This window comes from Centruroides sculpturatus, unplaced genomic scaffold (genome assembly GCF_000671375.1).
Source record: "Centruroides sculpturatus isolate CEXI.00-Female unplaced genomic scaffold, Cexi_2.0 scaffold1311, whole genome shotgun sequence".
Lineage (NCBI taxonomy): Eukaryota > Metazoa > Arthropoda > Arachnida > Scorpiones > Buthidae > Centruroides > Centruroides sculpturatus.
Genome location: NW_019385462.1, coordinates 192,177 through 218,566, shown reverse-complemented (window position 1 = coordinate 218,566; position 26,390 = coordinate 192,177). Strand labels below are relative to the sequence as shown.

At 32.7% G+C, this 26,390-nt stretch overlaps 1 protein-coding gene across 10 annotated transcripts; it reads right to left on the bottom strand.

Moving 5' to 3' along the window:
- Positions 1-26,208, bottom strand: LOC111639234. Of its 10 annotated transcripts, none has more exons than XM_023385037.1 (9): positions 26,079-26,190; positions 24,173-24,360; positions 23,823-23,906; positions 22,082-22,322; positions 21,663-21,787; positions 11,133-11,309; positions 6,963-7,021; positions 6,160-6,266; positions 1-512 (listed from the first exon to the last, which is right to left on the bottom strand). In XM_023385037.1, exons 5-9 carry the CDS (start codon positions 21,685-21,687, stop codon positions 407-409), a joined length of 474 nt encoding a protein of 157 aa, XP_023240805.1. In that variant the 5' UTR covers positions 21,688-21,787; positions 22,082-22,322; positions 23,823-23,906; positions 24,173-24,360; positions 26,079-26,190; the 3' UTR covers positions 1-406. The 10 variants fall into 10 exon arrangements, with proteins under 10 accessions (XP_023240805.1, XP_023240804.1, XP_023240807.1 ...); XM_023385036.1 differs by having other exon boundaries at positions 24,173-24,848; positions 26,047-26,147; XM_023385039.1 differs by lacking the exon at positions 24,173-24,360 and having other exon boundaries at positions 26,079-26,208.
- Between the last annotated feature and the right edge of the window lie 182 nt (positions 26,209-26,390).

Below are 26,390 nucleotides of genomic sequence, written 5' to 3'. Positions count from 1 at the left end.
ACATATGATGTCTACAAGGACTTTTATTTTATTACTAGAACTTATTATACAGGACTTATTACACCAGTATAATAAGTCCTAGTAATAGAATAAAAAAGTCCTTGTAGATAAATTAAATACTAAGTGTATAGAAATCCTTGATCCACAGAATGAACCCACATAGTTGGCACTGAATAATTGAATAATAATAGCTGGCAAATTTACCAGTCACTACACTGCTGTATTATATTATACTCTATAATAAAGTTTTAATCAGGGCTGTGGAGTCGGAGTTGGAGTCAGATTGGTAAGGAAAAGTCGGAGTCGGAGTCGTGGAGTTTTAGTGTTTTAGCCGGAGTCGGTAAATTTTTACGCGACTACACAGCCCTGGTTTTAATGTAAATACTTTCTAATTATATTTTGAATATTAATAGCTTATACCATTTTTATCAAATGCTTGTTTTGTCAATTCTTCCAATTCTTTAACCAAGTATCTTGCACGCTTATTTTGGATATTATTTTTCTTTGAAGAACTAAATAAAAGAATAAAATTAATTATTTTTAGTCTAAAATTATTCCATTTAAAATTATTATTCTATATATTTTATATACATATTTTCATGGAAAAATATTATCTTATAATATTGTAAAAATGATTAACATAAATGAATGTAAAATATGAGATTATTATTAAAATTATATTTATATATTTAATAAAATATTTATATAAAAAATACTTCACATTTTCATTTATTGTATAGTATACACTTTATACAGTATGATCCCGATTTAAGAATACTCGATATATGAGAATTTGATACAACAAGCTGTTTTCTTTTTTCTTCCCAATTTACAAAAACAAAATATAATCATGTGAAAAGAGACTAAAATTCCCAAGAAATATAATTAGTTAGCTCATAGGTTTCAGTATTCATTTTCTGTTTCATTAACATTATGTCTGTTTGTAGTGCTATTCATTCTAACACAATTGTATACTTCAGGGAACTTTATCTCTACAATACAGATCCATTTATCTGTGATTATAATTTCATTAATTAAAAATTAATTTCATTTTACTCTATTACTGAATCAGAGCTGTCTTGCAAAGATAATAAACACACTCAAATAACCTTGAACAAACAGCAAAAATTTAATAACTAAAACGTTTTTAAGTGTTTTTAACAACCTTCTTCCAGTAGAATACATATTGGAATGCCACAATGGTATTTGGATGAAAATATTCCAAAATACAAATTCAAATTTTATCATCCAAACATTAATATATTGCAAAACAAATGTATAAATTCAAAAATATTCAAAAAAATTAAAAAATGATTGCATATAAATAAAACGTAAATAAGGAAATACATAAAAATTAAATCGATAAATACACCATGAAACATTAAAATTAATTAAATACAAAATATTAAATAATGAACCTCCATCTATTAAATCAGATAATGTAAATAGACTCTTCTGTAGCTGTCACAAGGCTTTGCATTATTTATATAGAGGGTATACAAAAAAACCTCTGATCTGCTGACAGAGAGTTAATGCTCTTATAATTGATAGAATATCCCGCACATATCACTTTATAAATATGAAAAACCTCTGCGTAGTGTATATGTCAGCAATTCCCTATTTTTCGGATGATTTGGGCTCGATCCCATTCAATACTTGTAGAAGCTTGATTAGCAATGGCATATGATGCTAAGGTGGTAGTCAGATTGAATTTCCTGATGTCGTCCTTATGTTCTTTTAAGCATTGTTGGATGGATCTCAGGGTGGCCCCTACATATATTTTGTGTGCGAGTCTGTTGTCTGCTGAGGGTATGTTATAAACACCTGAAATCAGTGCCGTGTCCAGGAGATCATTATAATTTCTTAATAATCTATAAACAGTAGGGTTTCTTTTGGAGGTGATGCTGCAACTAATGGTGTTGCCTATCTCCTTAACGATGTTACTTTGGGAAGTGATTTGGTCAACAATTAGGCATTCAGCCTGTGAAGAATTCCTGAGATATCCTTCCATTTTGTGTTGGAATGTATCAATAAGGATTTTAACGGTCCTACGTTTGTAACCAAATCTCGTACCAACAGAAATGATATACAATAATACTTTGACTTATGGTACCGACTTATGCGAACCCGGAGTTGCGTGATTTTTAAATCTCGTCCATTCCTCTTTTGTTTGAGCGCCACACACTCTTGATTACTCACTCCCTCCCACACTATTGTTCAGCTTACATGTTCGAACGTGTCATGCAGAATCAACGCATAGCTACAATTTATTTTGTGTTATTTATTTCTGTATTTGTTATATCTACGGAGACTTGAGAAACTCTACTATGTCATCCAAATGAAGTAGAACAGATTCTTCTGCATCAAACAAGAAAAAAACACTTTATCTTTGGAATGTAAAGTTAACATTTTTAACTTTGATACAAAAATGAAAATTTGTGAATTGGCAAAGAAGTTTGATCTACCAGAATCGACGGTCAGAACAATTATAAAAGGTAAAGAAAAAACTCTCAAAGCTGTGAAAAATGCTCAATCTTTAAATTCAAGCATCATTCATAAACTTCACGATATTATTGCTGAGATGGAAACAATGTTTAAATTATGGTGTGATAATCAAGTGAACGTGAAAAATTGTCCTATTGATCAGAACATGGTGTGCTCTCAAGCTAAGCTGGTTTTTGAGAGATTGAAAGAGGATGCTGGAGAAGTGGCTAAAGATGAAGAGTTTAAAGCTAGTAACGGTTGGTTCAGCCAATTCAAAAGTCGCTGTAATTGGCATAGCATTGCATAAAGTAGAGAGGCAGCAAGTGCTGATAAATAGGCTGTGTCTTACTATCAAGAGAAATTCAAAGCTATGATAGATGAAGGTGGCTATACCAGCCAAACCATATTCAATGTAGATGAGACTGGTCTGTTCTGGAAGAAGATGCCTAAAAGAACGTTTATCACCCATGAAGAGAAAACCTTTCCAGGTTTTAAGGCTGCCAAAGATTGGTTGACAGTGATGGTTGGCGCAAATGCAGCTGGTGATTGTAAGTTAAAACCTCTCTTAGTTTATCGCTTGGAAAATCTAAGAGCATTTTAAAAAAATCTAAAGCTGGCTTGCCTGTGATTTGGAAGTCGAATCGCAAAGCTTGGGTGGCAGCTTCCCTTTTTGAGGACTGGTTTGGTCATCACTTCATACTTGAAGTTGAACGTTATTGCCAATCTAAACAAATTCCATTTAAAGTGATGCTAATAATCGACAATGCACCAGGTCATCCCCTGCAACTTTAACTAATTTTGACCCGCGTGTGAAAATTGTATTTTTGCCACCAAATACAACCAGCTTGTTTCAACCGATGGACCAGGGAGTCATCAAAACGTTCAAAGCTCATTACATGAGATGATCGTTTGCACATCTGCATGAAGCTATGAGACAAAACAAGCTCTCTGTTAAAGTCTTTTGAAAACATTTTTTTCTAAATTATTGTTTTCTTTAGTCTCCAGTCTCAATTAAAAATAATTTGTATGTATTTGTATGTGAAATTATACCCCGACTTATATGAATTTGACTTACGTGGTTATTGCTTGGTCCCACCTATCCCGTAAGTTCGGGGTATTACTGTAATTCAATTCCTTGTTTCTATCAAGGGCATCTGTGCAATGTGTCCATTCTCTTGATCAATGCCCAGAACACTGATATAGTTGAGTAGGTCATGGGAACGCCAAAGAATGAACAATGGATTGTAGGAAGGTTTCCTGTAAATGCTCATGAAGATGCTTCCATTCCGAGTGTTAGCACTTCCCTATTACTTTCTTGCTCCAAATTCAGCATGAGTCTGTGTCAGCTATAAAATTTTGGATAATGGGATGTTTTTTTCCAAATGATGAGATCATCATCTATGTATCTAGCATATATACAAATGTTGGAAACATACTTGGGCAGGATGGAAGTCTCCAGGAACCTAAGCACTCCTGAAAGGGGGCTCCCCATGGGTACACCTCTGTTCTGTATGTAGATAGTGTTGTTAAGTGAGAACAATAATGAATAAGTCACCAGATGTGACAACTCAAACATTTGATTTTGTAACTTGAGTGCATGGTTAAATTTTCATAGGAGAAAGTTCCTCAGATGACAAAAGCGGGGTTCTAATTTAATTGCCGGGTATAAAGCTTGAAAATCCAAGACAGTCCCATATTCTTCATTGTACAGATCAAGACTTCTTAGTTTCTCAACCAGAGCTAATGGTTGTGAGATGCTGTATTCATATGCAGATAGGTGTTGAATGACAAATTTGCAGAGGAATCACTCAATGAGGATGGTTGGCGAACAGTATTTGTCTGCCACTGGTCTTAAGCTTTTTCCTGGTTTGTACACTTTTGTGAAGGCATATAATCTGGATGTTGATGGGGACATAATCACAGCATTGCTCAGGTGGAGTTCCCATGTCAAAGTGGTGTACAAAATGTTTTACTCTGGACTGTAGTCATTCTAATAGATGTTGGGGCACCATGCATTCTGTGGCCATAATGTATTCAAGAAGGACCCTTGTATATGTGGTACTGTACATAAGAAGAGAATCAAGTCCATAGATTTGTCTGCTTCTATGATAATGGCATTGTTAACCTGCAACCATGCTCTGTTGGCCTTAACCAAATTCTCTGTGTATCAGGGAGTAGAGTTTCAAATGGTAAAAGTCATCTTCCACCTAAAATATTCTTTCTGAACTTCATTAAGGCCCTCCAAAGAATGTTCAACATTAGGTATGATCGGTTTGCATTTAGGTAGAGAGGGTGGCATAAACATGGAGCCAAGTTTGATGGCCTCCCACAGACATTGTGGAGAAGAGAGGTCATTCCAGCATTTCAAAGGGTGTAATCAGAAGGAATCCTGGTATGTTGGAAACATAGTATCCAGGAGAGCTTGTTACAATACTTCTTTTTTAGTCAGGTGGAAACTCAGTCTGCTAAGTTCATCAATTTTGCATTAGTCTCAATTAGTAAATTAATCAAAGAATGAAACACTGAGTCCTACAATTGATTGTATAAGGTCCTGAAGGAGAGTGTATTTGTGATGTCAAACAGAACAGATTGCTTTCCTTAAGCACATAAAATGCAATTTTGGGAGTAGAAAATCACAACCAATGGACAGACAGTTACTCCAAATTGACATGGGGTAAATTCCTAATGATAAAGATTCAAATTTTAACCATACAAAATAATGGAAAAACTGATTACGAAATTTCAATTCAAGAATGATATTTAAGGAACAATACATGCTTGTAAACTGGAATTATACTGTACTACACACACAAACCTAACTTAAATCTTGATTTTATATTCTGAATATAAAATCATATATAAAATATATATTTCACATGTAATTTTTAAAAATCTTATGTTTATTATTTTTAGTTCTAAAATCATATATCTGTCCTCATAAAAAGACACTTGTCATATATTTAATGTAGGGTACAAATCATAAAAAGTTAATCTGATTAAAAAGAGTTACTTTATAATAACCATTTTCACAAAATTATAGTATTTTATGTAAATAATTGCATATCTGGCAAGGCAACTACATCCCTTCTAGAAGCCTAAAAAGAAAGGTTGGAAGTTTTAGTTTTGTGAAAGTAATCATCATAAAGTAACTTAGTTTAATCAGATTGTTTTGTTTTTATAATTTCTACACTTTCATATGTTCATTTTTGTAACTAAATTATATCATATCTGAAAAAATTATCATCTTACTATAAAAGTTTTATGATCATAAAATCATTACAAGTTTATGTAAAAATAATATATTTATCTGAGATTAACTCATTTAAATTTTTTTGTATCCTCTATTTCATTGTGAACTATGCTGTGTTTATAGAGAAATGGTCATTAAAGTAAACATGATTATTCAACTTAACCTAAAGTGTCACCTACTTTTCTTAGATGTTTTGTTGAAGTTTTATGAAAAGCAGATGAAACTCAAAACTAATTCAAATAAGCTTGACTATTTGTGACCAAGCTTATCAAATTTACATTGAATATTCCTTTAGAATAATCAATAATAAGACTAACATTCTAATATTTTATTATAATAATAATAATAATCCATAATTTTTTCAGAGCTCAATATATTAATTTAATTAAATCATAACTATAAAATTATTATTAAATTTATATTACCCTCGGTCAAAAGACTTGCTTTTTCGAATTGGAGTTAAATTTTGTAGATTAACAGACATCCAAGTTTCAAATAACGAAGTCTTATCATTATCTTGTTTTCGTTGTTCCTAAAATAAAATATTTGTTACGTTTAGATATAATTCATTCAATATTAACAAATTTTGTATGGTCTATATGATACCTTACAGACATAATAAGAATTGAATTTGGGATTTTAACTTTAAATAAATAAAAATCTTACAAACTAAATTCTGTAACCAAACTGATGACATCATTACAGTTAGATTGATCATTCAATTAGTTGCACAAGATTTCCATACATTTGTTAAACATTTAATGTACAGTATAGAAGACAATGATTATTTGAATAACTAATGATCAAATAAACTATTTCCAAATTTAACTTTTATCATATACAGTAGACACTCGTTAATCCAATCCTCAATAATCAGGCCTCTCAATTATATGGCATACTTACTGTGTACAGTACACAGTAACGGTGATTTTATTTTATGTGGTCTTGAAAAATCACATAAAACAAAATCACTTTTACTCTTTCAATTCTTATTCTACAAAGTAATAACTTAATTATTACAAAAATATAAATTACAGCTGTTAAAAATGAAATGTTTTCTAACATACTCTTAATATTTGGTATAAACAAAACAAAAATTAAATACTTTATTGGTAAAAATTTCAACTTGAAATAATGGAATTTATAAACTGTTGAATCAATATATTAAAAAAGCCAAATATCTTATTAATAATTAAATAAGTATTAACATGAAATAATGAAGTCATACCTTCTGATCATTTACATATTGAAGAAGCTCGGTCACATTTGTCTTTCCATGTATCTTAGCTGTAAATACATTAATTATTCAGACTTTTTTTTCTAAATTTAAATTTTTAGAATATTTTACTGAAAAAACTCAAAAATAAATTTTAGTAAACACACAATGTTATATTAATTAAATAAACTAGACTAAAGTCCAAAATCAAAAGTCCAAAACACATTTTTGAATATAACATTAAACTACCAAAGTTTTCTACTTTCTGTTAGTCGTGTAAAAATGAATAATCATAAATCTCAAATTTGATGTTAAATATTTTAATACTAGCAGACCCCGCCATGCGTTGTTGTGGCTCAAAACCTATCTATTATAAATTTATAACACTTCCCTGTGGGGGGGGATTTTTCAAAAAATTTCTTCTTAGTATACATTCTGTTGACGTACCCTATTAAAACGCAAAAAACCGCATCTATAATATATACGCATAATATACGTATATTATATAAAAACACGTGCGTATTCAAATGCAGTGTTGTGTCAAAATTTCAAAGGAATCGGTAGGAACAAATGAACATTACATTTTTATTTATATAGATAGATAGAAGATTATCTGCTTTACTTCATTTTCACAGAAAAGCATAATGCCTCACAGAAAAGCAAACTTAGGGTGTCGTACTCGTAGCACCATCTGTTGGACATAAAAGTCTTAACCTAGATTATATATTTTAATTTATATGAATGTTTAATGGAATAATATACAGCCTATGTCCACCCTGAGGTTCCATTCTAAATATCGGTGAAAGAATTTTTGAAATCAGATGAGTAGTTTCGGAGATTACCTGCTGCAAACAAACTTACATACATACATACATACAAACATTATCTCTTTATAATATTAGTATAGATAAAAGTACATTTAATATGGAATAGGATGACCTCTTACAGATAGATGTACAAGACTAACAATGACAAAAAACCTCATTACCAAGCAATTTATAACCTTTCAGTCCAAGGAATCTGATTTCTTAATGAGCACAATCTTAAATCAAGGTTCTGGGTGGGGTTGATGAGTTGCAACTTGTCTTCCTAGGTTCCTAGTATTGTCAATTGGGTTCAAGATATTCATAGGATAGGTTAGCCAACCTATCCTATGAATATCTTCATTTTCTAGGTACTCATCAATAACCTGTAGCTCTGCAAAGTCAAGCATTATTGTCATAAAAAAAAAGTAAAGGCCAACTGCACCCTGAAAAAAACTTGACATAGGGCAGCAGGATCTTGTCCCTGTAACATGCAGCATTCAAATTTCTTCTCAGACACAGAGGAGCATGCAACTATTTACTATTACGCCCCAATTACCAAAAACCACCATCTCCAAAAACTTCTATGATGTTTGAATGAAGATAATGAGTTCATTTTTCCTTCCAGATGAAGTGCTGATGAAAATTAGTCTATAAACAGAATTTTGACTTCATTTGTAAAGAGAATATAAGTTATCTTGACTCCATAACTGATGCAGTCTACAGAAATTCAAATGATCTCTTTTGTGACAGGTGGGTTAAAAGAATACAAATATTAAAAAAAAACTACATATTGTGTAACTTGCAATGGAATATAAAGTTGCTAGAACAAAAATAAAACTTTTGCATAACTCATCCATTGTAAAACTCAGACCTATGAAAACAGTCATTGCTTACACACATAAAATCATGATTGCAATTTGAAATCAGTTTATAACCTATACACCTATGAACTGTCTTTTTAACACAGATAATATACAAATAAACACTTTAGTTTTTTAAAATATTCTACATCATTACTAAGAGTCTTCCAATGTTTGCTATGAGTAAAGTTCTAATTCATTCTCAGTTGTTTGAACATCTCCAAGCAATTTCAGTAATTGACATTAAAACACTGCAAAATATCCATTTACCTATCAATCCATGTTTTTAGCACAATATTAAACATTAAAACTCCAATTATTAAAATTTACAATACATTTTTTATATGTAGGCCTATTTTATACATTTGTAATTTATTCCTCTTTTTTTTCATTTACATCAAAAAGATTAAGAATAGTTAAAATGCATTTTATATAAACAAAGGTAATATATTAACTAAAATAAAAAAAAAACAAATCACCAGAATTCCAGTAAGGAAAAAATATTTAATGAATAAACAAATGTTTTCCATCATAAAAAAGGAGCTTTGTATTACCACCCTTGCAGCCTTTGTTTCTGAGAAGGATTTCCAGGTGTCTCTGGACCAGGCTCAACTTCTACATCATACTAGCAACAGAGCTCACCTCAAACATTTAGAGCAGCTGGAAATATATAACGCAGCTAGTAAGACCACTGCTGTCAACTATAAGGATGCAGATTTCATCTCCCAAGTGTGGAAATCACTATTTGAAGTCTTTTGATAAAATATTAATTAATTAATTAATTAATTTTTAATTGTTATATTTTTTTTCATTTTTTCACATTATGTAAGTGGCCACCTTTACACACAGCAATATCTAATTATATGTACTGTACATTCCATCAACTTTAAAATGCTTGTTCCAATTTATGTTCTATTTTGGAATTCATCTAACCTGATGACGACTTAAAAATGGTGAAAAATATTTGTTTATTCATTAAATATTTTTTCCTTGCTGAGTTTTTGATGATTTTTTTTCCATTAATTTAATGCATTCATCCAGTTATTTTTCCTGTTTTGCTTAAGTGGTTATCACAAAAATAACACAGTAACAGCTGTCTAAAATGGAATGTGATAGTACCAGGCAGAATTTTACACTTTGAGAAGTTTTTATTTTATAAATAGTTGTTTTTTTATTAATGCAGAAAAAGTTGAAGAAATTTTATAATTCATATTCAAAACTGCTGCTCCTCCAATTAAATTATTTACATTTCGAAGACATATTGAAAACAGTTAAATACATATTTGATGCACAGAGCATAAAACACATTTCAGTCCCTTTGGAATGTGTTTTAATTGCTTTATTCTTTACAATGTATTTGCTAATCAGTGCTTAATTTTTAACTATCAATCAAGTTAGATTAGCATAGAACTTTACAATAAACATTTCGGCTTCGGGATGTTTATTGTAAAGTTCTATACTAAACCAAACTATCGCTGTAATTAAATGCGCTATTATTTTGCTATTAATAATAACTAGATATTAAGAAATTTGGTAATAGAGATAGATGTTAGGTGCCATCTCTTATCTAAATTAATAATTATAATTTTAATACATAACTGGCAAGTGCATTGCACAGTAAATGGAGGTTGCAGGTTCAAATCATGCTCTGAGCTAGATCCTTTCTTTCCAGACTGTTCTAAATTATTTAATAAATTATTAAAAATTATAATTATTAATTTAGATAAGAGATGGTACCTAACACCTATCTCTATTATCAAATTACTTAATATCTAGTCATTATTAATAGCAAAATAATAGCCCTATTAATTACAGAAATAATTTGGTTTAGTATAGAACTTTTATTCAATTTTTATTCAAGAATATAAGAATAATTTCTCTCGGAAATTGATTTTTGTCATTCTCCATGTTAGTGGGACTCAAATCCACAAGCTGATTTGAGCTGTTGCAGGTTTAAGTCCCACTCTGGGCCAATTCTTTTCTTCCAAAACCTTCTAAATTAATTAATAAATATTAATTTAATTATAATTATTAAATTTAATAAGAGATGGCACCTAACACCTACCTCTAGGCTAGATTATTTAGCATTTAATTATTAACAGTAGCAGTAATATAGCCCAATCTATTCTGGCAATAATTTGGCTTTAATGTATTATTGATCTCCACACACTTTTATAGAAAAGTATTTGTTTCATTGTTAATATATATCAAATGAGATAATACTTGTAAAATAATTAACTTTGTAAATTTAAATATATTTCATGCCTCATGGAATTATTGTTCCAAAATAGAACTTAACCGTGTACATTAAGGAACCTGGGCCTGAAGTTGGAACAGTGAATCTGCCCAAAAACATTTGTTGTTCTATTAAATGTTTGTTCCGGAAGAATAAGATTGTCTTATTAATTGTTATTTGATTAATAAGCAAGCATCTTTTTAATTCAGTAATCAATCATTTTTGGTATATTTTTAATCTATTTGTAGCATTCAAAAAAGATCAATAAGTTGTATCAAACCTGATCGTAGTTCCTGTCGCATAGGAGAGCTATAATCCCATGTTACACCTTCATAAACATCTTGTGAAGGCCAGATAGCTTGTGGACTACTGAGTGTACCAGTAATCAAAACAGCAGTAGGTGACTGTGATGATCTATAATTCATAGGTTTAGGTGTCCTCGGAGATTTTTGGTTATCTAAATTTCAATAAATTATTACATTAAATATTTGTTTAAAAATAATTTTAAAATAAATATATTTCAAAACTTATATTATAGAAAGAATATAATGTTTATTCCACTTATTTTAAGCTGGATATTTAATTTCCACTTAAACATTTCTGTAATCCTTTTTTGTAACAAATTTAAATTTTAATATTAATCATAATTAATTTCTAAACAAAAAATGGTGAGTTAATTGGAATTAAGAGATTTTTGTTCAAGAAGGATTTTGGAAGATAAAAAGAATATTGAGGCAAGTTAACTGTGCAGTAACAAGTTACAAATGAGCAATTACAGTAGAACCTCCATTATCCGGACTAATTGGGGATGAAGGTAGTCCGGATAAGGAACAATTCGGATAATCGAAACAAATACTTTAATTTGTCTTTTAATGATAATACAACACATTTTATTTTCGATGACATATCGGTAATATTAAATATAAATACTGTATTTAAATCGTGATCAAATTTTCAAGAAACAAACGTTCGTATTGAATTTGGACTACTACTGACCAGCGCTAACAGACTACCTATTGTTTAAAAGGCCCTCTTATGGCACAAGAAGACGGATTTTGTAAAATAAAAAGCAGTTGAAACTGCATTTTTATGAATAAAAATTTGACAAACTATTTATCGTTTTATGAGGAGTAAAACTTTTTCGTCGCGTTCGCGGCTTTTAAGTAATGCATAAACCTTCTAGGTGCAAGGCCCTTCGGACCTCAAGGTATAGGTGAACCCATGTTGCCCATACGCTGCCCTTGGTCATAGAAATGATGTAATTTGAATATAACTTATTTATAAATACATATGTCAAGTTATATTTTTATTATGACGCAAAATATATTTAAGAGTTTATGACCACTGTGCTGGGTGAGACGTTGAAACAAAAAAAGTTATGCATTCCATCACATACATAAACAGTATCATAATTCGCCAAGTGCAAATCAGCAAATCATAAAATTTTTGTTTATTTTGAACAATCCGGATAATCGAGGTCCGGATAATCAAGGTTCTACTGTACTTATCGTAGCATTGTCACAACCCCAAGCTGCAAATATTTTTGACAAGACTGTCTTGTTTATAAAATTGTACTGCCTGCTGTGTTACCAGCTTAGAGGTATGAAGAAGTACATGTCAGGAGTTGCAATTTGGCACAGAGTATTAGATGCCCAAATCATGCGTGCATAAAAAAAATCAGACTTGTAGGTACTCAGGGGACCAAGAACCGAATCAAAATAAAATACAAAATGGTGACTCTCTCTACACACAGACAAACCAAAGTCAGGTGGTGAGAGTACCACCCACAGTAGTTCTAGGAAGTGGACTTCGACCCTAGGACTGAACACGTAGTATTTTCTTTGTTAAAAATTAAAATTTGTAATCTAATTTTGTAAATTTTGAAGTGTTTTAAATATGACATTAAAACAGGGTTTTATGTTGTTACAAGTAGGCTTTTTTTAACATTATCTAGTATAGTAAAATCGTGGGACCGATAAAAATTTGACATTATATCTGTTACATCTGATGACGTTATAATCAGGTTAAACTGTATATTGTTTGCACAAAATTAAAAAAAATAATTTCAGACAATACAATAGCCACGATTATTTTTTTTCAAAAACAGGACATTTTTGTTATGCATCGACAAAAGTTCAACCTGGGCTGACACGCAACGGAGAGAAATTTCAAAATTGGATAGGTTAATGTCATCGAAAATGCATCGTGGATGACCTTGTGGTCGTGGCCAGCAAAGTATGAACGATCGCACCCAAAAGCAGTGATACCAAAAAAGATTGGAGAATGAGAAAGAGATCCTCCTTGAGCGTCAAAGTGATTCCGCTTAGTAGTGAGTCTCCGAGACATAGTCTTGTCCCAAATACGGTTTTGCTGTTTTACTTGTTTTAATTTAAAATATATGCTCTCCACCTTAAATTAGTAGTGGCTTGCCCCTGTACATCATACTTTTCCTTTAACAATAGAGTTGTGCAGTCATCTATATAACACTTTTCAAGGGAGAATTTTTGAATTGAAATAATGTAACTTCTGGTTTGTGTCAGACATTCATATATAGTTAATCAGAGCCTCCTGCCCCCAACGTTTCCATATTTGGTCTCATGTTTCACCTAACTAACTCTGTTCTCGAGATTAAGGAAGGACAACAGTGAGAATTTATAGCATTGATCTTAAATCAAGCACTGGCCATTTATGCTGCAGAGATGGTGTATTTGCAAATCTAGATGAAACTGAGTTAATAAAACAAGTTGTCAATGAGAACCACCTGAGAAGTTTAGAAATACTGAAGATATATAAAGCCTCTCTAAATGGAACTTTCATAAATCTCAAGAATCGTAAATCCTTATTGGCTGCCTAGAAATCATTTTATGACAACCAAAAATGAAAATTTAGCAAAGTGCCCACAACCCATAAATGTTTATGGTACAAATATTACATCCTAGTATATCCTACCCTTACACCTCATAAATCCTAGTGTTTGAGAATACACAGTTCCAGAAGCCTGGTTGTTCCCTCTGTTAAATTTTAAAATATATTGGACATGCTTTGTAAAATTTCTAAAACCCCATGAAATATATTTTATAAACGTTGAAAAGTAAATACAAATAAAAATTTGATGTCTTCACACATCCTTTACATATTCATTGTTGAAAAATAGGAAAAATATTTTTCTAAACATTTTCATGATCAATATAATACATCACAAAGCTCAATGATATATTAATAAGCCAACAAATGCCTAAATAATCAGGCTATAATATGGCTATAATTAAATAATAAATACAAATAAATAATTTATAGTCATATTATAACCCAATTATTTAGGCATTTGATGTCTTCACACATCCTTTACATATTCATTGTTGAAAAATAGGAAAAATATTTTTCTAAACATTTTCATGATCAATATAATACATCACAAAGCTCAATGATATATTAATAAGCCAACAAATGCCTAAATAATCAGGCTATAATATGGCTGTAATTAAATAATAAATACAAATAAATAATTTATAGTCATATTATAACCCAATTATTTAGGCATTTGTTGATCTGTTGTTTTCATGATCTGTTGTTTGGTGGCAACAATGGTTGGTTTTTTTTTTGCTCTTAAGCTTCCTCTTTTACCTTTCCCCCCCGCCTTTAGTTTTGTTTTTTCTTCAGACAGGGACGAATTGTTTGAAGTTCTAGTGTTAATATATGTTCCTTTTGTAAATTAAAAGTATTATTGATTATCACAGTGTGAGTTAGAAGTTCAGTTACAACAAGTTATGGGCCCAAATTGCTTTAACTTTGCAATGGAACTTTCTAGACTTCACATTGGATATTTAGAAGGCAAGTCTAACTAGTCGACTTGGAAATGTAAAATTTGCATCGTGTTAAGGAGTATTCCTGGTGCTTTGGATCTTGTTGTTAAAGGAAAAATTTCAAAATTGGATGAATTAGATTCTGATGCTTCAAAAGAAGACAGAACAAGGTATGAAAAAGAAGTATTACATTTTACTAATTGTGATAGTAGTGTCTTGTTAGTTTTAACTTCCAATCTGTCTGAAGAAACTTTAAAGAAAGTCATGCATTTTACAATAGCATGAGACATTTGGTTAGAATTACAAAAGGTGTCCGTGAGGATAAGGCTTACAATCTTTGTATGAGATTTTTTTGTTATAAACGTCAAGTTGGAGATAATATGGCCAGCCATTTATCAAAACTAAAAAACATTTGGAATGATTTGAATGTAGAATTGACAAAGAATGAAGGAATGGAAAAGTTACCAGAATTATTGTTAACTTGTAAAGTGTTAGATACTTTATATAAAGATTATTTATCATTTAAGTCAAGCTGGCTTCTTATTTTAAAAAAGGATTGTACCATAGATAATTTAACTGTTCAATTGTGCTCGTATGAAAGAGCTTTAGCTTGTAAGGATAATGAAAACAAAAATCAAGATGTGTTAGTTACTAATACAAGTAAAAAGCTGTTCAAATCTGAACCAATGGGAAAATCTAGTTCAGATATAGTTTGTCATTATTGTCACAGATCTGGTCATAAAATGAAGTATTGTTTTAAAAGGAAAGCAGACAGTAAAACTAAACAAGAAAATAGTGTATTCTCTGCAGGATCTCATAAAAGTAATAATTGTAATATGACTCTCTTGACAATTATGTCAAATACGGTACTTAGTGAAAATGATAAAGACTGTTGGTATGTGGACAATGGAGCTACAAGTCATGTTACTTATCAACAAAATTTGTTTTGTAATTTTGAGCACTTTAAATATCTATATTCAGTTACCACAGCAAGTGGAGACAAAATATATGCAATAGATAAAAGAACAATTGAAGTAGAAGCATATGTGAATGATATATGAAATAAAATTACATTATGTAATGCTTGGTTTGTACCGGATCTTAAGAGAAATCTATTTTCAATGCTAGCTGCTCAGGATTGTCTTAACTCTAGCTTATTTATATCAAAGACTAAAGAATGTAAATTAAAAGTTGATGGATGTGTAATAATAACTGGTAGACATAGCCAATATGGAGGTCTTTTTAAGCCTAATTTAGAAGTGTAATGTGCAGCAAGCCATATGAGTTAAATGCAGTTACTAAGTCAAATTTATTACAGATCTATCACAAGCAGCTGGGTCATCAAGACAAGAGACACATGAAAGCAATTGTAGAGCGAGAACTTGGTGTTAAAGTTGACTTGGATAATGAAATATGTAAAGGATGTGTTTATGACAAATCTCATAGATTAAAGTTTGGAACACATCCACGTGGTACAAAACTGGGTGAACTGATACAAATGGATATATGTGGACCATTTGAACCATCTGTCTGGTTATAGATACTTTGTTTTATTTAAAGATGACTTTTCAAGATTTCAATTTATCTATTTTATTATGAAAAAGTCTGGTGTCCAAAAAGCTAAAACAGATGACAGCTGAAGTTAAAATTACTGCACATACGGTCAAAGAAATTCTGATTGATAATAGCAGAATATTTGATAATGCTATTGTTAGAAAAATTCTACAGAAAAATGGAATAAGACAACGATTGGCTATGCCATATACAGTAATACCTCGACTTACGCTACCCCAACTTACGCGAACCCGGAGTTACGCAATTTTCAAATTCGTTGATTCGTCTTTTGTTTGAGTGCCAAGCAACTCTCGATTACTCAATCCCCCCACACTATTGTTCGGCTTACATGTTCAGACATGTCGCGCAGAATCGACACAGCCACAATTTATTTTGTGTTATTTATTTCTGTGTTTGTTATATCTACGTAGACTCGAGAGACTCTATGTGGTGATTTCTTGTAACTGTGAACGAATCGAAAGATGAGATAAGATTAACGAAAACATTTATTAGCTTACATACATCCGACTTGGGTTTTACACAAATTGTGAAATTATACCCCGATTTACATGAAATCGACTTACGCTGTTATCGCTCGGTCCCACCTATCGCGTAAGTTCGGAATATCACTGTATTCCAGAACAAAATGGCTGCTGTGAACGTAAAAACAATAGTTGAGGCAGCAAGGTCCTTAATATATACCAGAGCTTTTTAAAGTATGGATCGTGACCCCATTTGGGGTCACTTAGAGAAATCTTGGGGTTGCAAGATTTTAATGCAAAATATTGAAAATAATTTGTGAGAGTTTGAAAATGGCATGCTTTGTGTCATAGGTTTCGTGAGTTGCGCTTTGTGTCACTTCCGGTGCAGTGAGACAATGATTCAGCAACACTGATTATAGTGTGAACTAGTGTAGTGTTATTGCTTTTCAGTGTATTCAGTTGTCTCTGTTCCATTGTAACACAAGAGTGAACTGTGGTAGTACACCATTATTGCTTTTGCAAATTTGTATATACAGTATCTTTATTTTATATTTTTTGGGTCGTGAAAAAAATCACAATCATAAATGGGGTTGTGAATAAAAAAAAGTTTAAGAAGCCCTGACGTATACTAATAAAAATTTCACCCAAAAGCTATGGGCAGAGTTAGTAAATACTGCAACCTATATCCTAAATAGAACAAGTCCAAGTATTGAAGGTAAATTGCCAATTGAACTATGGTTTAATAAAAAACCAAATATTAAACACTTGAGAATCATTGGGAGTACTTGCTATGCTCATGTACTCAAGCAACTAAGGAAAAAGTGGGAGAAGGAAGCACAGATAGGTGCTTTTGATAGGATATTATAATGATGATGGGTATTGTATATGGGACAAAGAAAACAAGCTCATTCATGTTGCTTTTCAAGAAGAATTCTTGATTGTTAAAAATACTAACTTGAACATTCCTCAACAAGGAATAATCATGAAGTCTAATCTATAATATAATCGAGATGGGTTGATGATAATAATAATAATAATAATAATAAGTGCAGAGCCCAAACGGTTAGGAGTTGGAAGCTGAAATTTGGTACACAGTTAGGGTACGTCACGAAAACGCACACTAAGAAGGGATTTTTCGAAATTCCCCCCGGGGGGAGAGAGACAGGATTAAAACTTCTATATACATTATGGATACGAGCCCAAACGGTTAGGAGTTGAAAGTTGAAATTTGGTACACAGTTAGGGTACGTTAGGAGAACGCACACTAAGAAGGGATTTTTCGAAATTCCTCCCCACGGGGGAGAGGGACAGGATTAAGGCTTAACACTTCCATCAACAATGGAAGTGTTAAGTAACAATGGAAGTGCTAAGTAACAATGGAAGTGTTAAGTAACAATGGAAGTTTTAAGTAACAATAAAAGTTTTAAGTAACAATGGAAGTGTCAACAATGGAAGTGTTACGTAACAATGGAATTGTTAAGAGAAAGCGACGTTTTAAGAGAAAGTGCAGTTGGTTTTCGTTTTTGCAGGAAATTGAAGATATTTTTAGACCCATGTAAAAATTCTCTAATTAGTCTGGAAACGGGGGATCCAATTTTTGCATTCTGTGAAAACGGGTAAGGTTGACTACAACATAATAATCTTAATCTTCGCTATCGTTACTTTTGCCCGAGCAACACCGGGCCCACCTGCTAGTAGTTTATAAGACGACAATAGTTATCTGAATGTTGAGAAAAAACATTTGAATTTTCAGGATGAAGTTGAGAGCAAACAGGCAACACAACAAATGACTCTACAGGATCATTCAGAGTTTCTGCGTCCCAGAAGATTTGATGACTATGTCATGTCAGCAATCTCAAATGCCTTTGAGGATCCGAGTACTTATAGAGAGGCAATTAATTGTCACAACCGAGAGAAATGGTTAAGTGCTATGGATTGTGAAATAAAATCCGTAAAAGAAAATGAAACATGGACCCTTGAAGAGTTACCAGGTGGAAGAAAAGGAATTCCATGCAAATGGATATTTAAAACAAAGACCAATCCAGATGTTTTGTAAAAAGTGCTGGTGAAATTACAATTTAATAAAATTTTAAAAATTTCGTAACAGATACTAAAAATATCTTCACTTATTGCCACGTCCAATCACCAGGAACAACCATTCTTTATCACAGAGACGACCTTTCTTTAGAGGCTATGCCTCTGTAAAATTATGTAAAACAGTCTAAAAGTCCACAGGTGACAATCCCAACACAATTAAAATTANAATGTAATGTTTTACTATATCGCCCAGAAAATTGTTTTTCGTCCCCCAAAACATAAATTGTTACTAATCGCCCCCTCAACATGGAAAAATGCCCCCATTGAGAAACACTGCACTATATTAACCCAATATACACCCTCCTTCTATAGCCCAATATATATATATATTGGTTTAATAAAATCTCAGTGAGCTTTCCAATTGAAAACTTGATAAGTCCATAAAATTTATAGCAAATTACATATAGCTATTGTGAAATTTACTAAAATAAATTAATTTCATTTAACCAATATAAATTCAACAGAAGTTACTCTTGATTAAGACAGAATGACCTAAAAGTAACTTCTATTACCTAAATTCGATGAAGTGTCATCCATTTTTGGAGCATTACGTTTAACTATTTAATGGCAGAAATTTGTTCTTTACCAAGTTCCAACAATCCCAACACAATTAAAATTAAAAAATTAAAATTAATTAATTAAGATTAAATCTTAATGCTGACATTTTAATGTTTTGTGAATAAAATTATACTTCACCTTTGTACGAAGGTGCTTCAATAAGTAATGCATTTTTCTTTTTTAAACAAACATTTTTAATGTGTACGCAAAAACATAAATATAGTAAATGAAGATTGAATTTCTGGCAACACTATTGCACAATAGGAACACTTGTGTTGCCTGTCAGACATTTCTGACAAATGGAAAGAAAAGAGTAGAGAAGCATTATTCATTTTCTATGGGCATGGAGCAAGAAATGTGAACAAATTCATGTGGAAATACAGAAAGTGTATGGAGATGTTTGCACAGACAATTCAAATGTCCATCGATGGTACGAAATGTTAAAAATGGTTGTCAGTGTGTGATTGATAAGTATGGATCAGGTCATCCAGTAAGCAGTTTTGCCTCAAACAGTTGCCACTATTGATCGAATAATTCAAAGTAACTGCCACATTTGCTTGAAGACACTGTTGGAAAAATTTCTCAATGTCCTGTGTGGCCGTCGGCCATAAAATTGTATAGAAATATGTATTAATTTTAGTTAGTTTTAACTTTTTCTTTGTTTCTTACTGTTTCAGAACTTTCCCTTCCAACCTTTTTCCCTTGGGTGGGATTACCAATTCCAAGAAATGAGATTAGAATAAAGGGTGAAGTAGGACCCTAAGGCAGAAAACAAGAGGAGAGGGGAGTCTGGGTCGAGCGCTTGAGGAGAACGGACGAGATAAGGTACGGCTCCGGATCGTGTGTAGGATGACCGGAGACTATGAGACTTTGATAAAAAGAAGTTTGGGCTCAAATTCCGAAGAAGAAGAAGAAGGGCAAAGAGGAGGTAGCGCTCCAGATCGAGTATAAGGTGACTGGAGGCTACGTGAAACCAGAGAACTTGCAGGAAGAAATTCCTAAACGGAAACGTCGAAGAGAGCCACAGAAAGAACCATACAAGAGGTCCACAGGAAGGACGAGAAGTAACATCCCAAGTAAAGCTCCATAGTAGTATCCCACCCAAGATTATGAACACAAGAAAATCCTGGGTATTTCCATCTTCATCTTAAACTATTCTTATCTGTCTATTCCTTTTTTTTTCTTCTTTAGTTGTAAGTAGTATAAGGATTAGTTATAAGTTTCGGACCGTGCGTAATTGTTGCTCAATTAGCTCGCTATTTTATTGATGAGACTGTAACACCTGTGTTACAAAAAAACCATTTGTAGCATTGGGATCCCAAAAGAAAAAGGGAAAAATGAACCTGTTTGAAGTGAAAATAAATAACTTTGTGTCAAAAAACAATCTAAAGAGTATTTATTTTGTACTTTTCCGCCCGCAGGACTTTGTACTTGTCACAACAAACACCACATCTGTTTGGTCCTTTGAAGAAATTCCTGGCTAGAGAGAGGTTCTATTACGACGAGGAGGTTAAATTGGCTGTTCGCAGATGGTTGTATGGCCAGGAAATGGCATTCTACAATGCAGGCATCTTCAAGCAGGGGCACTGCAGGAACAAGTGCTTGAACCGAAATGGTTCTTATGTCAAGAAGTAGCCTAATCCACATATTTCATATTGTATATTCTGTATTTTCCATATGCATTAACACTCTTGCTTAATTAAATTTAAAAAATAAAAGGCGTTACTTATTGAAACCCCCACGTATGTATGGAGACTTTTGGGGCACACTATATCAATGTTTCTCAACCTCTAACAAATCGTCGCCCCCTCAGTAAAACCGTTACATAGTATCGCCCCCTTCACTTCAAAATTCCGATGCCAAGGGCCAAGGCTAATGCCAAATTCGTACTGCATCGAATAGACTAGTGACTAGCATGTTATTTGTTTAATTATTATACGATATAACGAATAAAATATCTAATTATTCTTAATATAATGTTTTACTATATCGCCCAGAAAATTGTTTTTCGTCCCCCAAAACATAAATTGTTACTAATCGCCCCCTCAACATGGAAAAATGCCCCCATTGAGAAACACTGCACTATATTAACCCAATATACACCCTCCTTCTATAGCCCAATATATATATATATTGGTTTAATAAAATCTCAGTGAGCTTTCCAATTGAAAACTTGATAAGTCCATAAAATTTATAGCAAATTACATATAGCTATTGTGAAATTTACTAAAATAAATTAATTTCATTTAACCAATATAAATTCAACAGAAGTTACTCTTGATTAAGACAGAATGACCTAAAAGTAACTTCTATTACCTAAATTCGATGAAGTGTCATCCATTTTTGGAGCATTACGTTTAACTATTTAATGGCAGAAATTTGTTCTTTACCAAGTTCCATTCACCATTTACGTCTTTACTTCACACGTTTCACTATCGATTCTGTTTAGTTCAAAATAAATACTTACTATTATTTGATTTCCTTTGTGATTTTGAAGGTGTCATAAGGAAAGAAAATTCTTTAACTTATTAAAACAAATATAAAAATTTAAAAAAAAAACAACCACGATCAAAACAAAATCAAATTAAAGCGCGATTCTTCGTAAAGCGCCCTCTGAGCATTTCGATAGAAATTAATCACATTTTNATATTATATACTTTCATAAAAAATTAATAAATAATAAAATCATTTTGATTAATATATATTTCACAAATAAATTGTAAAAAATTATTTACTTGTTTTATATACGGAGTATAGTAATACTGTATATTATTACTGTAGTAGTTCTGTAGTGTAAATACTGTAGTAAATATAATTAAAGTTTAAAAACATTTTTTGTCTTCTAATATTAACTGTACTTTCAAATATAGAGTTCAAGTTTATTGAGGAGGAGCGTTACAGAGACCTTTTCTGTGTGGCTTGTAAACTTGAGTTGGTTCTTGCAGATAAGCAAAAAAATGCAAGGTTGGTGAAGAACTGCAGACGAGATAAATGACAGCGATATGAATATTCTAAACTGGGTACAATTGCAGATGTAAATGACATTGTTGGGACCTTAACAGAGTCGTGGAACATGCCCGTAGGAGCCAAAAAGTCAAAGGAACCATACCTTTACATGTGACCCTTCGCGAGATATAGTCCTTCGAAATCAGCCGCACGCGACTATGCCAGTTTTTCAGATGAGTTTTTAGATTACTCGTGCTGATGAAGCGCTTCTTACATACCTCATCTACTACTTTTTTTTTTAAACTCTTTCCGCCCTGTGGGCACTAAGAGGGCCTCTTTTTGCAAGCCCATTATGGGTTCGGCCAGGCCAACAATGGGGCTGCCGGGTGGTGAGGGACGGGGCCCGACATATCCAAACGGACCACCCCCCGAAAAATTCCTGGGGTTTTTCGACCCGTTCGGATTCGAACCCGGGTCCCCCAGAGCGGTAGGCTGCCACCTTGACCGCTCGGCCATCCGGCCGCATATTTAGGATTTAATTATTTCAGTCGAAGCGGTAGGCTGCCACCTTGACCGCTCGGCCATCCGGCCGCTACATACCTCATACTGGTGAGGCTTCTCTCCGGTATGCAAAACTGGATAAATGTATGCGAATACATTTACTCAGTTTTATGAAAATTCGGAAAATATTTGCGAACTCGGATTTAATTTTTTATTTGTGAATTTTGTCCAATGTGGATTTTTGAATATAGATAGCTTCTGTATCCAGATTTTTGCATCAGAACGTTATTTTTCATATTCATGATTAATCATTAGTCATTTTGACAGTGCATTAAGTTTAGTAACTCGATAGATAAATCGGCAGCAGTTTTATGAAATAAATTGATTTTGACATAAAATAATGATTTTTTTCATCGAAAAATTTCCAATATTTTATAACGTTAGTTCCAAAATTATTGTAAATCTAATGTGATTTAAAATTACACCATTTCTTATCCATACATCTTAAAATCTACAGAAAGACAAGTACAAAGCGTAGCACCCAAATATGAAATTAACAGTTAGTATATAGCTACTAATGAAAAAAAAATATAATTTTTTAACATTAATGCCAGTTGTCCGCGGCTGCTTATTCGTCGAATACATGCCACACTCGCTTATTTCGCAGCTAACCTTCTTTGAGGTCTTTCCACTATCCGCAACCCGTGGACGCGCTCGGTAGCACCTGGCCGTGCCAAGAGAGGCCGAGAGGCGCATGCTTATTTAATGGCGGCATGCACTCGCCATATTGTGGTACCGTCATAGGATTTTTGTGGCACTTTCTAGAAATAGCGATATCACTCGCTATAAAAAATCCCACCACATCCTGATAGTATCACAATTCCTGAAAATAAACGCTCTTATCTGAAAATAAATTAATGCTTACCTACAACTCCAAATAATTTGTATCCTTATTTTAAAAGTAGTGGTATGAATTTGTGAGTTTAATTCTTGATTAATATAAATATTAATTCAAGGACAAATGCTTACGTATAGGCTCCAACGGGATTTCACGCTTATTCTAGTGGAGGCATGATCTCGCACCGTCATGTAGTCGCTTTAGGACACCATCACCTGAAAATAAAAGCTTTTACATGAATATTAAAAAGTGATTCTTATCTTAAAGTCTTGCTCTGATTTTATCTTTACAATCTTTTAGTTAGTATCTACAATCTTATATGATTATTAAATATTTCATATACACTGTACATAGGACGAAGATTAATCTAAATACATTAAATATCATATTCAAAAATGTGTTAAGAATAAAGTTTTTCATAAAATTTACTTCTATAAACTAATGAATATATTATTAAATATGTCTAATTGTTTACCTTTACCTTATTAACTGTTAACGAAAGGAAACGAAACGAAAATTCTGTTTAGTGCATACACAAAAAGTAAGGTCTATATAAATAGGTCCGGACACAAACGTTACCTTATTTATAAAGCCGCCATTTTAGGGCTTTTTGAATATTTCAGGTTTTAAACAAAATTGGACAAACAGTTGGTTTTATTTGACATTAAACTAAAATTACATAAAAACAATGAGATTAGTCTAATAATAATTTAGGATGATTATGCAAACATAATTTTATGTAACTTGATCAAAATAGTTTAAAATAAAGAGCATCCTTATCATTTGATGTCTTGATTGAAACTAATCAAATTAGTAGTTGCATTAATTTTATCACCAATTTTGGCATTTCCTAATGTGATGCAATAATATCAAAAAAGTCTAAGGAACAATACCTCTATATTTGACACTAAGAGAGCCCCCGAAATCAGACTACAGCCTTCTTCCAGGGGCTATTTGGAGTCACGCTGCGTGCTCCGCTAAGCGTGTCGCGTGTTTAACAGACAGCCCAGCACGGTGATCAGACAAACTAACGATATTTATATGTAAAGAATAATGAAAAGTCCAACATGCGACTCTTTGTCCAAATGTGAAAACGCGGAGTTCCGGTCGCCATCTTGCTTGCTTGCAAGTTAAGTGATAGGCACGGCGATCAACGCCTGTAACAAATAAATCCATGATCAAACACAGTATTTACCTTGAACCAGTACTACCCTGTTTCTCTGAAAATAAGACAGTGTCTTATATTAATTTTTGTTCCCAGAGATGCGCTAGATCTTATTTTCAGGGAAACACGGTACTGTCTATTCTCCATGCTTCGCGTCGGTCAAGGCAAGCGATAGCAAGCATTGACCAATGGACAGCATGTAGTCGCTCGAACCTCGGCGTCCGCGTGGGGGTGAGCCCCACACCCCCTAAAAGTATACCATCAAATACTCCATGACACAGTCAAATGGTCTACTCAAAACTGGCATAGTCGCGTGCGGCTGATTTCGAGGGACTATATCTCGCGAAGGTCACATGTAAAGATATGGTTCCTTTGACTTTTTGGCTCCTACGGGCATGCTCCACGGCTCTGTTAAGGTCCCAACAATGTCATTTACATCTGCAATTGTACCCAGTTTAGAATATTCATATCACTGTCATTTATCTCGTCTGCAGTTATTTAGATTTCTTGCAGATAAGCGAAATGCAAGGTTGGTTCTTCACCAACCTTGCATTTCGCTTATCTGCAAGAAATCTAAATAACTGCAGACGAGATAAATGACAGTGATATGAATATTCTAAACTGGGTACAATTGCAGATGTAAATGACATTGTTGGGACCTTAACAGAGTCGTGGAACATGCCCGTAGGAGCCAAAAAGTCAAAGGAACCATATCTTTACATGTGACCNAAGGTCACATGTAAAGATATGGTTCCTTTGACTTTTTGGCTCCTACGGGCATGCTCCACGGCTCTGTTAAGGTCCCAACAATGTCATTTACATCTGCAATTGTACCCAGTTTAGAATATTCATATCACTGTCATTTATCTCGTCTGCAGTTATTTAGATTTCTTGCAGATAAGCGAAATGCAAGGTTGGTTCTTCACCAACCTTGCATTTCGCTTATCTGCAAGAAATCTAAATAATCTAACATCCGAAGATTTATTTTTACGATTTAATGCCACACAATGACCCATTCTTTCACTTTTTGAGCACTTAAACATAACCGACTCACACAGGAAACTAGTGTGGGGTATACAATATCGATAAGCTCCAAAATGGCCACTGACGCAAATGATCATGGGATCGTATCCACGCTTATATAAACCTCGATAAAAAGCTATTATAAATAGATTTTATAATTTTAAAACCTTTGAGTACTGATCGCAGGTTCGTGCCTCACCAACGGGTTTAACGCCTAGTTTCCCGGTTTTCTTCAAGTGTTTAACACGTAGAGAACTTCGAAATTAACAATAGATAAACCGCAGAACCGCAATTATTGCATTATGTAGAAACAATACTTGGCCTATACTGTATTGTTATTAACTTTCTATTACGAATATAAGGTTTCAATATGATATTTATTCGAAAATACATAAGACATTAAAAATTTGGCTTTTACTATAATAATTGAAATGCTTATTTTCAAAATGTCTTTTGTCTACTTTTCAACTTTATCGGCAAATTAGAAATTAACAAAATATGAATGTTCATT

Coding starts and splice junctions, on each gene's coding strand:
- LOC111639234 (XM_023385032.1), bottom strand. CDS start 21,850: ATGACACCTTCAAAATCACAAAGGAAATCAAATAATA. Junction 11,310..21,813: donor ACAAAGGAAATCAAATAATA/GTAAGTATTTAT, acceptor ATTGAAATTTAG/ATAACCAAAAATCTCCGAGG. Junction 6,267..6,962: donor AATATGTAAATGATCAGAAG/GTATGACTTCAT, acceptor ATTTTATTTTAG/GAACAACGAAAACAAGATAA.